A 15,429-nucleotide genomic window follows, 5' to 3' on the forward strand; every position below is an offset into this window, starting at 1 on the left:
TTACCCATTCTTCCTGTGTACCCTGTGTACCCTGTGTACCCTGTGTACCCTGTGTACCCTGTGTACCCTGTGTACCCTGTGTACTCTGTGTACCCTGTGTACCCTGTGTACCCGTGTGTACCCTGTGTACCCCTGTGTACCCTGTGTACCCTGTGTACCCTGTGTACCCTGTGTACCCGTGTGTACCCTGTGTACCCTGTGTACCCGTGTGTACCCTGTGTACCCTTTGTACCCTGTGTACCCATGTGTACCCTGTGTACCCTGTGTACCCTGTGTACCCGTGTGTACCCTGTGTACCCGTGTGTACCCTGTGAACCCTGTGTACCCTGTGTACCCTGTGTACCCGTGTGTACCCTGTGTACCCTGTGTACCCTGTGTACCCGTGTGTACCCTGTGTACCCTGTGTACCCGTGTGTACCCTGTGTACCCTGTGTACCCTGTGTACCCTGTGTACCAGTGTGTACCCGTGTGTACCCTGTGTACCCTGTGTACCCGTGTGTACTCTGTGTACCCTGTGTACCCGTGTGTACCCTGTGTACCCTGTGTACCCTGTGTACCCGTGTGTACCCTGTGTACCCTGTGTACCCTGTGTACCCTGTGTACCCTGTGTACCCGTGTGTACCCTGTGTACCCTCTGTACCCTGTGTACCCTGTGTACCCGTGTGTACCCTGTGTACCCTGTGTACCCGTGTGTACCCTGTGTACCCTGTGTACCCTGTGTACCCTGTGTACCTTGTGTACCCTGTGTACCCGTGTGTACCCTGTGTACCCTGTGTACCCGTGTGTACCTTGTGTACCCTGTGTACCCGTGTGTACCTTGTGTACCCTGTGTACCCTGTGTACCCTGTGTACCCTGTGTACCAGTGTGTACCTGTGTGTACCCTGTGTACCCGTGTGTACCCTGTGTACCCTGTGTACCCTGTGTACCCGTGTGTACCCTGTGTACCCTGTGTACCCTGTGTACCCTGTGTACCCTGTGTACCCGTGTGTACCCTGTGTACCCTCTGTACCCTGTGTACCCTGTGTACCCGTGTGTACCCTGTGTACCCTGTGTACCCGTGTGTACCCTGTGTACCCTGTGTACCCTGTGTACCCTGTGTACCCTGTGTACCCGTGTGTACCCTGTGTACCCTCTGTACCCTGTGTACCCTGTGTACCCGTGTGTACCCTGTGTACCCTGTGTACCCGTGTGTACCCTGTGTACCCTGTGTACCCTGTGTACCTTGTGTACCCTGTGTACCCGTGTGTACCCTGTGTACCCTGTGTACCCGTGTGTACCTTGTGTACCCTGTGTACCCGTGTGTACCTTGTGTACCCTGTGTACCCTGTGTACCCTGTGTACCCTGTGTACCAGTGTGTACCTGTGTGTACCCTGTGTACCCGTGTGTACCCTGTGTACCCTGTGTACCCGTGTGTACCCTGTGTACCCTGTGTACCCTGTGTACCCTGTGTACCTTGTGTACCCTGTGTACCCGTGTGTACCCTGTGTACCCTGTGTACCCGTGTGTACCTTGTGTACCCTGTGTACCCGTGTGTACCTTGTGTACCCTGTGTACCCTGTGTACCCTGTGTACCAGTGTGTACCTGTGTGTACCCTGTGTACCCTGTGTACCCTGTGTACCCTGTGTACCCGTGTGTACTCTGTGTACCCTGTGTACCCTGTGTACCCTGTGTACCCTGTGTACCCTGTGTACCCTGTGTACCCGTGTGTACCTTGTGTACCCTGTGTACCCTGTGTACCCGTGTGTACCCTGTGTACCCGTGTGTACCCTGTGTACCCTGTGTACCCTGTGTACCCTGTGTACCCGTGTGTACCCTGTGTACCCTGTGTACCCTGTGTACCCGTGTGTACCCTGTGTACCCTGTGTACCCTGTGTACCCTGTGTACCAGTGTGTACCCGTGTGTACCCTGTGTACCCTGTGAACCCTGTGTACCCTGTGTACCCGTGTGTACTCTGTGTACCCTGTGTACCCGTGTGTACCCTGTGTACCCTGTGTACCCTGTGTACCCTGTGTACCCGTGTGTACCCGTGTGTACCCTGTGTACCCTGTGTACCCTGTGTACCCTGTGTACCTTGTGTACCCTGTGTACCCGTGTGTACCCTGTGTACCCTGTGTACCCGTGTGTACCTTGTGTACCCTGTGTACCCGTGTGTACCTTGTGTACCCTGTGTACCCTGTGTACCCTGTGTACCCTGTGTACCAGTGTGTACCTGTGTGTACCCTGTGTACCCGTGTGTACCCTGTGTACCCTGTGTACCCGTGTGTACCCTGTGTACCCTGTGTACCCTGTGTACCCTGTGTACCTTGTGTACCCTGTGTACCCGTGTGTACCCTGTGTACCCTGTGTACCCGTGTGTACCTTGTGTACCCTGTGTACCCGTGTGTACCTTGTGTACCCTGTGTACCCTGTGTACCCTGTGTACCAGTGTGTACCTGTGTGTACCCTGTGTACCCTGTGTACCCTGTGTACCCTGTGTACCCTGTGTACCCTGTGTACCCTGTGTACCCTGTGTACCCTGTGTACCCTGTGTACCCGTGTGTACCTTGTGTACCCTGTGTACCCTGTGTACCCGTGTGTACCCTGTGTACCCGTGTGTACCCTGTGTACCCTGTGTACCCTGTGTACCCTGTGTACCCGTGTGTACCCTGTGTACCCTGTGTACCCTGTGTACCCTGTGTACCCTGTGTACCCTGTGTACCCTGTGTACCAGTGTGTACCCGTGTGTACCCTGTGTACCCTGTGTACCCTGTGTACCCTGTGTACCCGTGTGTACTCTGTGTACCCTGTGTACCCGTGTGTACCCTGTGTACCCTGTGTACCCTGTGTACCCTGTGTACCCGTGTGTACCCGTGTGTACCCTGTGTGAAAATGAAAAAAAAAACATGAAAAAAAAAACAGAGAGATTGCCTATTCCCGTCAAAATATAATGCTTGGTGTTTTGGTCAAGGAGGTTGATAAAACTGCAAGGAGTTGCTTTTAAATCACATCATGATCTGTGAGGGTTTCAAGGCAAAATAAGAATGGACAATGGTAGACAAAGGAAGCCGAAACATGGACTGGCAGAACATTCAGTTACCACAGACAAAGTGATCAAACGAGTCGTGAAGGAACCAAGAAACGAGGGTCATTTCAGGGAATTGATCACATTTTCCTTAGGTTTCATTAGTTACACTCTGCTAGTTACAAGGAATCGATTTGAAGCTTAATCCATATAGTTTGGATATATCAACAAAGTTGAAATGGTAAATTGGCCGCCTTAATGATTACAAAAGCTGACGTTTCGAGCGTTAGCCCTTCGTCGGAGCAAAAGACGAAGGGCTAACGCTCGAAACGTCAGCTTTTGTAATCATTACGGTGGCCAATTTACCATTTCAACTTTGTTGATATATCCAAATTATTTCGTTACTCCCACCGACGCAGCCCCAAACAGTTTCTTTCGAAACTATCAGCCCTTAATCCATATAGCTCTAGCTCCCCCCTTTTGGTGTTTTCATCGCATTGGAGAACCAGCTGTTGTTATAGATTACTGCTTATGGAACTTGAGATATTTGTGAACTCCCCACTATGAGATAATTATTTTGCTATACGTTGACCGACATCCACGCCTTATATTCCTGGTGAAAAGGGAAGGTGTTGCCATTGCCAAAAACACCACACTGTTCTTCGCAAACTTCACTATTTTATTTTTACTATTTTCCCTTAGTTACTGTAATCACTGATCACGTTGATAGAAGAATTTTATAATATTTCTTGGTCGGTTTTCTTTTTATCACTGATGTCCTAGACAACGATGATATATGGACCGATTAATTGATTCTACTGTCTACATTGAAATCACGAGAAACAAAATCACATAACGCAGGTCACTTATCTTACTAAATGTCACACAATACAACTAAAACTGCAAAAAAATTCGATCAAAACCAAAAACTGCATGCAAAACTTTGAAATTAATTGCTGATACAGCAGAGACAAATAGAGCGTACAGAGGTTTTGCAGCTATTTGAGAACAGTAGAGGCAAATCATAAATTGCTGCTCAGATCAAAGAGAAACCAGAACCCAAAAAGGAAAAACTGAAATCAAATCCCAACCCATTAGTATTTCTGACCAAACCAAAAACCAAATGCTAAACAAAGGACAATCTGTAAACCACAATGATTACCAAAACCAAAATACCAATTGTTTTTGGCACAAAAACCGAAAGCGGATCTAAAAAGTAGCCAAAACCACAAAACTGAAAAATCCCAATACCCCTTCTTCTAGGTGTTAAAATGCACAAAACCAAAGAATCTGAACAGCATAAATCATTTCCCATGCAAGTTTCTCCATTTGCTGATCCTTCTAGCAAATGGAGACCAGTTCAAAGCCATAAACACAAACAAACAGAGTGAGTTTATAATAAATTTATCAAGTTTAATAGTTGTTGTTGGAAAAGCAGTTTCCAGTCACATGGACAACTTGCAGACCAAATAGTGATTTGTCACATTCATTTCATTTATTATAAAACTTAAATAATGATCTGTAAAATATTTCACAAGGTAACTGAAGACATAAATTAAATAAACCATCCACTTAGAAACTGAATTGACCAATCAAACAATGTGCACCATGTTCATTATATCATAATCAATAATAATCTTTTCATTTAGACACGGCAACTTTAAGCACGGAATAGTCTCAGGATGGCTCCAGGGCTCGACACTAACGGTAGCCCACTAGCCACAGACTTGTAGAAATTCAGTTTTGGCTAGTGGTTTTCAATTTCCACTCGCCAGTTTGGCTAGTAAACAGACTGAAATTGTTCTAACATCTTAAAACATCTAAGATGTCACTAGCCACTTGGCTAGTAAGTTGAAAAGTTAGTGTTGAGCCCTTTGGTTCTACAACCAGATATTCCCAGTTCAAGTCCACTCAAATTGGTATTTTGTAATATTTCTTAAAGGTTTGAGTGACATGTGTGGCAGCCTTATTGGTTACCAAAATAGTCTCCCCTCTCTAGTAGGTTCCCTTGACCCTTTCCCCCCCCCTAAGAATGACTAACATCCAATTTCTCCTTACAATATCACCTCAAACATCAAGGTCACAAGAATTAAGGAAATGATCACCAAGTAAAGAATTTCTTGATTGTCACACAAATTCTCCTTGTCAGCACCTCAGGGAATGTATAGAGAACAGTATGGAGAATATGCATACTGATCAATGGTGTAAAGGGTTAGGAAAAGAAATTCCTTGGTCCCAAAGAGAGATAGAGGTTCCATAAAGAGACTACTGGTAAGTTCCAAAGAGGAATAAAGTATCTAAAATTGTAACACTGACAAATTATTCTACACAGTCTAATAAGATTAAAGAAAGAACTTCTTGCGGCTTGTATCCATCTCTTTTCTCTGCAAAACAGAAAGATACATAAAATCATGAAGCTCTTGAGTGATAAGGAAAAAGAATTACTAATTCTTGTAAATAAATTCTCTTTTAAGGTTACTAGTTGTATTATTTTGGTACAGTTCGTTTTTCTTTCAAGATTAGCTCCAACACAAAAACACCCTGTTCATTCAGCCACTTAAAAATTCACTTTACCAACCCTGCATACTAAAAATACATCACTTTCATGAGAACAATAGCGATCAGAATGCCATTAGGATGTTCTACCCAGACTGAACCTATCAATATCTGTTTTTCCATTTGACCATTTTTTTTCTTCCACTTCTTTGAAAGAGCTATCTTAAACTTCCTAGTTTTCATCTTCAAATCACAACAAGATTCTTTTTTATGCTCTGACTGGAATTCAACTGGCTGTGCACAAACCTTATGAATCCATTCATATTCTCCAAACTTGGAATCAAAAGCTCCTCGTTGTAAAGAGCGAAGCTTAAGTGTAAATCTGGGGCCCAATTCTTGCAGTCCTGCCTTCTTTTGGTTCTTAAAAATATATCTGAATAATAAACAAAAATGAAATGCATTATCTTCAAGAATTGCACGGGCATTTTGATTGGTGCTTACTGGTACATATAATCCATTGGTGGATAAATGCAGTCCAGATGACATCACCATTAACAATTTTTTTTTAAATTTTTTTATTATATTTAAAACAAATACATTCCAACCTGCCAAGGGTCTGTTCAGTAAGAGGTAACAGAAGATGTCAAAATATGGAGAGAACATTTAGTGACACACTGTTCTTGTTCTTACCACATTTTGATGTCATCTGTGATGTCGTGTCTTATTTGTATGTGCCCACTAAACTATTTTAAGAACGTAGCACGTGAATTACAGCAATGCGACAACTTCACGCGCAAGTGACCTTTTTTGTTTCCTTTTTATGAATAAGTACTTTGGAACTCTAGTATCTTGAAGTTAGTATCTGAGTTAGTTTGTAGTCGTATATGAGAGCACGATCCTTCGCAGTAAAGCACTATTTGAGCAATAGTGAAAATCAGACCTGAAAAAAATTTCAGGCCTGCACGGGATTCGAACCACTGACCTCTGCGATACTAGTGCAGCGCTCTACCAATTGAGCTAACAAGCCAACTGGGAGCAGGCCATCAAATTAATTCGACATAAACCCGTAGATGATAAATCAAACAACAAACATATGAAACATGTGTGAACTGCGGTTATGAGACGTATATGCACTATTTGAGCACTATATTGCTCAAATAGTGCTTTACTGCGAAGGATCGTGCTCTCACATACGTCTCATAACCGCAGTTCACACATGTTTCATATGTTTGTTGTTGTTTAGTTTGTAGTGTTCACGAAGGGTTTTTGCAAAAGATTCAGAGAATTTCGAAGCGACGTGGAGCGATATAGGTAGAGAGGCTGATTTACGATGCTGTGGAACTCTGAAGAAAAAATTAAACGTGGAGTTTACATGTGATCTGTTCCTGTACAGAGGCATGGGAACATGGAACCTACTTGTTAAATGGATTACAAGTGAAAGATGTGAAAAGTTAAGCTTACATATTTCAGAAATCATAAGCCATAATAATTATGGTATGGCATTACAGAAAGGAGATGTGCAAACTATGTTGTAATTTCTTAATAACCAGGTTGTTGTAAAACAGATTCCACAACCCTTTAAGGATAATAAAATTTTATGCTAGGGCTGTACCCACATTCCCCTTTGCGATTTTTCAGCAAACTTGAAGTATTTACCTGTGATGTCTAAAGAAAATGAAGTCACGCTGATTATGAAAGGTAATGCATTGTCTGCCTTGAAACTGAGGATCATAAGGAAACAAGGCAGCGAGAAGGCGAGCTACTGAATGGCCAAGACGTGTGCTAAAGTTATTGAGTATAACCTCTGGTCTATGGCTTGTCTTACGACCATGGTTCTGAAAAAAAAAAAGAGGATGAAACCTTTGTGATGCACAGCAACAAGCTTCATTTCATTCCAAGTTCACATGAAACCTAATTTAACCCCATTCCTCTCAAGGTTGTTGCTAAGTGCTGGCTGCCGGCGAAATCCCCGAATGAAAAAGTGGTGATCGCCAGCTAGATTTTTGGCCAGCAATCACATAGCAAAGCACCATGTGCACTTGTGAAGTTACACACTTACAATCATTCACCACCTTTGAGCTGCCTCGCTTGAGATTTCAGCCGGCAGTGTAACGTCTTAGCTAAACCCTTGTCCTCTATCTTTTCAATAAGAGGTACTCAAGACTGCACTCGAACCAAACAACATCAGAAAAAAACTTATTTGATATTCTTTTCCCCCTGTATTTAACCCTTTCCCCCTTAGAATGATAAGCATCTAGTTTCTCCCAACAGTATCACCCCTGGCTCAAACATTAAGGTTATGAGAATTAAGGAAATGATCAGACTCAAGAAGCTCTTGATTGTTAGACAACTTCTCCTTGTGAGTACTACAGGAAATGTATTGAGAACAGTATGGAGAATTTGCATACTGATGTTAGGGTGTAACCATCTGAAACAAGAAAAATCATTTTTTTCTGACATTTCTACCTTGATTGTCTTGCCAAGTTTCACACTGGTCAATTTAAAATGTGCAGTTGGTCCATCTGGCAAATGACTTATCACTACTCCATCTGGAAACAAATTGTTAAGGGAAAACAAAGACAATAACATTTATATAGAAATCTTGGAGAGGATTCCTAGCTCGATGGATAGAGCGCAGGACTGTTGGGCGGGAGGTAGAGGGTTCGAGCCCCGGCCGAACCAACACTCAAGGTCTTAAAATAATTATAAGAAGAATATGCTACCATTCTATAACATCAAGAAATGGTTAGATATTCTAGTCTTCTTGGATAGGGACAAATAAATGGAGGTCCTGTCTCCTGCAGGGTTGGGGTAGGAGATGTTAATTTCCCATGCACGAGATTACTGTGTGATGGATGTCCTCCCCTGGGGTGGGATGGGTGGGTATAATCGAATGTATTTAGTACGAGTTGCTGGCTCATTGTTCATCTGCCTGTCTGTCTATCTATCTATCTATCTAAACACAATAAAGATGACCTTTGAAATTTGTCAAAAACAACTCTAAAAATTATCAGAGTATTGGTCTGGATCCAGCAAATTTTTCATTCCTTGGAGGAAAAATTCAATACATTTAAATTAAAGATGTTCACATGTTCATATAAGATGTTTTCTACTTCAAACAACTAATTTTCCAAAGTGGAAGTACTTTTTAATATTTTGACACCATCATTTTCCAGAAAGGGTTTAACAAGTTGCCATTATAACCCTTAAACTCCCAAGATGATCTGATTGTGAACTCTCCCCTCTAGCAGCTACACATTTCCTTGTAAACTAGTTATGAGAATTTGGTGTTGGATCAAGATAACAACTTCTATCTCATGGGTTTAAGTATTCTCATCACCTGTCTGTTGAATAATGTATGGATGTTATAGGGAGAAGTTACACATCAATCACTTCTGGGAGTCGAAGGCATAATTACCTTGTCATGCTTAATACTCTCTCTGACATCTTTGAAAGGTAGAGCTATACAGTAATCTGTAATTTTAACTCCAAAGATTGCAGTGTTCACGATGCCCATTATCATAATCATAAGGGACCTAACATTATTTACAGGGGGGGGGGGACCAAATAAAATTCTGCAATATCAATACTAGCAAAATTGACTTTTTATGTTTTAACTTGAGACTCTGATAAACAAAAGACTCACTCTCAATCTAAACAAACGGTTGACAATTGAAAGTCCTTAAAGTATTTCAACTTCAGATTCAGTGCTTTCCTCTCTGTCACTTTCATCTCCTCGTGCATCACTTTTAAAAAAGGTAGGATGGTATTCTTCAGTTCTTCTGTAAGCATTTTCTGTGAGCATTCCTGCCTCTTTCATTGATTTAATATGGCGTAGATGTCTAGATGACATAGTAGCATAGTATCTTAGATCATTTTTTGAATGCCAAAAAATTAATTTAAAGAATTATGGGGGGGGGGACCAATAAAAACTGTGTCCCCAATAATGGGGGGACTTAAAGTTTTTGAGAATTTTGTTTCTCATTTCCACCAGCCCCCCCCCCCCCCTCCCTGTGAATAATGTTAGGTCCCTAATGTCCAGTCTAGAAGTAGAAGTCACTCCTCTCCCATCCCTGACTGAATGTAGAGACACAAACCTTTATAAAAATGCAGACCAGAGATTTCTCTTTTAAACATCACAAAAGGATACTTGGCATTTTTTTGTCTTCATTCACAACAACAAGAGCTGTAAATCCTCTTTCTTTAGCTTGAGGGATAATTTTCTTCAAATCTATACCCTTACGTACACGGACTTCAGAATTTGGGATGATGCGTTGGAGTTCCTCCATGAACTGAACTGTTTTCTAGAGACAATAATGAAACATTTTCACTGGATAAACGAGAAACCAAAAATAGACTCTTTCCTGGAACTTTAACATTCTAACTCATTTACAAAGTGTTGATTTTATCACTTAGCAAGCCCCTGAGTTGATACAAAAAAATTAAGAGTTATTCTTTATTCTTGATAAAGTACAACTCAATTCAACAAAACAGATTTTAAACTTGTATGCATTTTGAAAATGAGGACACTGGAATGTTTATACTTTCACTCCCAAGATGTCATTAGTAATTCTCCTTACAGTCGGCACACATTTCTTCTTTTATTAGTTTGGAGAATTTGGTTTTAGATCAACTAATAATCCCCTAATTTTTCTTTATTCTCATTTCTTGTTTGCTTGATATTGCATTACTATTGTAAGAAGAAATTCTGTCTTGGTCACTGTCTTGGAAGTGAGAGGGTTTAACAGTTTTGCTTTCCACTTTTCTATTATTTAGTTCCAAGAGCTTCAAAGATCCATATCAATTCTCCAAATCACCCTTTCACTCCTTAGATCTCAAAGCTTATTTTCTTTATGAGCAACAATGCATTTCTTTGTTGGCTCTTTGTGAGAGTTTGAAGTGCTATCAAGACAACATCTCTGCTGCAATAAATTTCTTAGCTCTCATTACCCATCTGGTCAAAAGGGCAGGCTGTTCAAATAAGCTGGCAGCCAGCGCATATCAATGTGTATTCTGAAAAATACACTAGCCATTCTCAATGCGTGTGGCTCAATTTTCTGTATGGAAGCATGACATTCTTGGGAATAATATAAAGCAATCTGAGAATTCTGATTTGCCCATGGCTTGGGAAATGGTCATGGGCCATTTTTTTTTTTGTTTGCAAAAGCCAGAAAATTAAAAATAAACAACTGCCATATAATAAACTACTAACAAACCTTACTTACTTGAGCCACACTGGGGAATATTGGCCCTCTGTTGCTGCCATAATCTGGCCAACATCCCCCAATATGGCCCTAACACTTGATTAATAAGAAGTTTTCAGTGCTGCCTACTCTGAATCAAAGTTCAGTTACTCAAAATATTGTTGAAAACTCCAAAAGGGTGTTAACCCTTTCAATCCCAGAAATGATTTACATGAAACTTCTACCTATAATCACATGATCCAGCAAACAAGAAATGAGAATATTCAAACTCATCAGGTAGAAGTTGTTATCTTGATTGAACATCAAATTGTTGTAACTAATTTATGAGGAAATGTGTAGCAGCTAGAGGGGAGAATTAACAATCATATCTTGGAAGTTAAAAGATTAAAATTCTAAGAAGAATGTAACACATGATCACTTTAGGAAGCAAAAGGAATCAGCAAAATAACAATATAACATCTGATATTTAGTATTTTTATCCACACATACCACTTTAGATCTGTCACTTGAGGTGATAAGAACCTTGGGTACTACCTCACATCTAAAGTATGCTGCAAACTCATCAGTTTCTTCATCATTCAAGACCTGTGTATTTACAAACACTTTCTGAATAATTTGTCCTTCTCCACAACAATTATAGCACAGTATCATACAAATCCAGAGAAGCAGTGGCCTTATGGTGAGTGCGCTAAAATCCACATCGAGTGGTTCGGGTTCAAGCCCTTGCCAAGGACATTGTGTTGTGTTCTTGGGCAAGACACTTTACTCTAAAAGTGCCTCTTTTCACCCAAGTGTTTAAATGGATACCAGTGACTTTAAAGTTGGGGGGGGTAACCCTGCAATGGACTAGCATTCCACCTAGGTGGGAGTAGAAATACTCCTATTTGCTTCATGCTACAGAAACCAGAGATAAGCACACACCATCTGATGAGCCACTTGACTCATACACAGACTTTACTTTTTTATTGTAAAAATATGGATTATACAAATACACAAATGGCAAATTGTTCTGCTCCTTACCAACAAATTTCTTAATACTGGTGTGTCTAAAAATCAAGTACAGACTGGGGAATTTGTTACCTACATGTAAATTTTTTTTGGCAAGTACCTAAGAATGTGATGGCAGTTCAAGATGGATTCAAATTGGCTACCCTACCTCCTCATCCTGCGGCTCTACAATGGTCTCATCAGCAACTCGAGTGTTGTCAATAGTTCTTGGAACTTGCTTTGGTTTAGGCTGCAATCAAACATGTCACACTCAGTGTATGAAAATACCCTTTAGATGATAAGCTGTGTTTTACACACAATTTGATTGGTTATTAGTTAACCATCAACACCAAAGAGTGATTAGGATCTGAGTTCTCCTTACAACATCACCCTTGAATCAGAGATAAAGATCATGAGAATAATGATAATGATCAACAACTGGTCAATTCCACGTTGTGGACGTGACATTTAGAGGCAAAATTTGGGTATTAAAATGTCTCCTAAAGCCAGATCCACACTATTTGAATTGAAATGAGTCATGTCATAACGTTACCACTGAAGTACCTTTTATTTTGCCAGAAAACATTTTGACTATTTCTTAGAGATGCAGAGAAAATAATTTTTCAAAGTGTGTTGCGGATGTGACTCCTAAAACAACCATTGATTTGAATTGCTTTTGGTTACTTCAAATTTCCTGTGAATTGAAAACCTTTTAAAAAAACTGCATATACTAACTAAATGCAATAATAATTGTGCTTCATAAATCTGAAAAGATATTATAGAAATTACTTGTTACCATGGATTTACAAACAAAAATGTTGTGTTGCAGACGTGACCAAAATTTGTTGCGGACGTGACATTTTGGGGATGTTCAGGAAAGAGCTTTTCATTCACCCCTAATAATGTTCAGAGTAATATGCCACTGAAGTAAAAATGCTATTTTTATTGCTTTATCTGTAAATTGGGAAATATATAACAAATAATATATATAAAGAACAAAAATGTTGTGCTGATGACATGATCATAATTTGTTGCGGAGGTGACATTTTGGGGATGTTCAAGAAAGAGCTTTTCATTCACTACTAATGACATTCAGAGTAATGCCACTGAAGTAAAAATGCTGTTTTTATTGCTTTTATCTGTAAATTGGGAAATAAATAACAAATAAAATATAAAACTTTGATGATCTAGGTCATTTTGTACGTCAAAGGGCATTTATATATTTTAGGAAAATGTTAAAAAAAGTGATAGCTTTACATATATCATAATATGTCTATAATTATCATTTGTGTCATTAAATATCAACATATCTTCTCATGTTTGAAAATTTTCTGAGGTTTTCTGGGTTTTTACAAATGTGTTATGTCCGCAACGGTCACGTCCGCAACCCGATATCTCTTAAATAGTTAACAAATTTGAGCAAGCTGGGGTGTCAAAATTATCATAATACTTAACAATAAGAGCAGCATAAATAAGACCTGAAACAGTTGAGAACCTACATAGAAAAATGTTGCTCTGAATCATACCCTGAAGGTCACGTCCACAACACTTTTTATGTCTTTGTATGTCTGAGGCATTAAATGTTTGAGAATTTTTTTCTTTTGGCATTGAAAGGCTCATCCTAGTGGGTAGTTAAGATCTCATAATCTGATTTATGGCATTCAATTTCTTTGAGATATAGCAATTTAGATATTGGTATGTAAAATGGCTTATTCGGTTAATAAAAACCTTCAAAAACAATGGCATCACACAACCTGGGCGTGGCCACCAAGGCCAATCTAGATTTGGATTCTTATAGTACTTATTAGCTTCCATTAAAAGTAAGTTTGGCTCTCATATTTTGAATTTGAAAATCTGTCAAATTTTCATGTCTCATGTGGAATAGCCCAACTACTGAAACTCTTGATTGATAAGCAAATTCTCCTTGTCAGCACCTTATAAAATGTACAGAGAACAGTATGGAGAATATGCATACTGATGTTAGGGTGTAAAGGTTAAGATCTATTGGAGGAGAGAGACATAGATGACATCATCATTAACAATATTTTGCTTTTTTTATCGTGATGAAATTTTGTGGGCCGAGGCCAGGAACGTGTTCGATAATTGAGTCAGTTTGCTAGACATGACTACGAGACGTTATGTCTAGCAAACTGACTCAAGCTTTTTTTATCATCCAAAATAAATACAGTCGAACCTCAATTATCTGGATCTCGATTTTCCGGACTATTCAATTATCCAGACTTTCCTTTCTGGTCCCAATTTTTTTCATGAATATTACTTAGTTGTGATCTTGAAAACTCAGAGTCGCAAAAAGCCCAATAATCCTTTCAAAAGACTGTTGAAACAGCGTATTATCCTGTGCGCTTTTCAAAATTCGCAAGTGCAACGAGACAGAAATAATCTGATGCGTTATCTTTAAATACATACAGGCTGTGTAGATATCACAATTAAAATGATGTTTTCTTTGCTGTATACCTTTTGTTTACAGTTCTATCTCATTAATATTCATATTTTTGATTATCTGGACTCTCGATTATCTGGACTATTTACCGAGGTCCCGACGAGTCCGGATAATCGAGGTTCGACTGTAGATTCTATGTTGTTGTGGTCCTCAAAGCCATTTAATGGTCATACAACCAACAAAACACATTTTGACTGTGGCAAAGAGTTGCATGGATAATTCTGTATTACAAAAAATGCCACGCAAAGCACATGCCACCCTTACCTGTGCCACTTAATCAACGGTGGCCAATTTACCATTTCAACTTTTCGTTACCCCCCACCGACGCAGCCTCTAACAGTTTCTTTAGAAATTATCAGCCTTTATCCATTTAAACAACATCAAGGAGATGCTTCACTCAAAACACTGCTCATAAAACAACACAGTAACCATCCTAGCCCTTCACATCCTAAAATCAGTATCTATTTCCCCATAGTGTTCTCTACATCTCTTTTGGTACTGGAAAGGAGAATTTGCTAAACAATCAAAGCTCCTTAGGCTGGCACTCAGTTTGTTTACTCTCATGATCTTCATGGATGATTCAGCAGTACTACTGTAACGAGAAATGAGATGCTGGTCACTCTTAGGGATTAGGCGGTTAAGCTTCGTATTCAAAATACACACTTCAACGTTATCAGCTGTTTTGAAGTCAATAACACACCACGTCACTGCATACATGTTATGATTCAAACACAATAATAAGCTGGTGCTATCCCATTCTCACCTTGACTACAACTAAATAAAGTGATCAGAACAATGCAAGTCGAGAAGAAACCCTGTGTACATCTTCAAAGCGCGTGGTTATCCCAGAAGTTCATCATCGATCATATTTATCCACGTGCACCAGTTCATATGTTAATTTTCTTTTATTTCCTTACCTCTCCTTCTTCCTGGGATTCCTCCTGTTTTCGTTTACGTTTCTGATCCCTTTTTTCTTTTGCTTTCTTTAGCTTTTCCTGCTGGTAGAGAGAACTCCGTCTTTGCTTATTTTTAATTTGAGAGAAGTCAACCTCTTTCCTCTCTCTGGCCGCCATCTTCCTTCATTTTCGGGACTCAGTCTCTTTCGTCCAAATTTTACATTCCTCACATTCTTGCCGGTATAAGCCGGTATAGTTCCCAGACTGTTCCCAGAGTCCCCTTGTATCTACTAAAACCGAGAGGATCTGGTAAGTAGAATAATTTCCTTGCGTGACAAGGTAAAACAACCCTTTTTGTCTGCGAGCGTTGGAGGCAATGT

At 40.2% G+C, this 15,429-nt stretch overlaps 1 protein-coding gene across 1 annotated transcript; it reads right to left on the reverse strand.

Moving 5' to 3' along the window:
* Window positions 1-4,397: 4,397 nt before the first annotated feature.
* On the reverse strand, window positions 4,398-15,309 carry LOC111334152 (ribosome production factor 1). Its single transcript, XM_022939843.2, has 8 exons — window positions 15,071-15,309; window positions 11,862-11,942; window positions 11,195-11,290; window positions 9,652-9,805; window positions 7,968-8,050; window positions 7,158-7,336; window positions 5,808-5,934; window positions 4,398-5,389 (listed from the first exon to the last, which is right to left on the reverse strand). Exons 1-8 carry the CDS (start codon window positions 15,224-15,226, stop codon window positions 5,348-5,350), a joined length of 918 nt encoding a protein of 305 aa, XP_022795578.1. The 5' UTR covers window positions 15,227-15,309; the 3' UTR covers window positions 4,398-5,347.
* Between the last annotated feature and the right edge of the window lie 120 nt (window positions 15,310-15,429).

This window comes from Stylophora pistillata, chromosome 11 (assembly GCF_964205215.1).
Source record: "Stylophora pistillata chromosome 11, jaStyPist1.2, whole genome shotgun sequence".
In the NCBI taxonomy this organism is placed as follows: Eukaryota; Metazoa; Cnidaria; class Anthozoa; order Scleractinia; family Pocilloporidae; genus Stylophora; species Stylophora pistillata.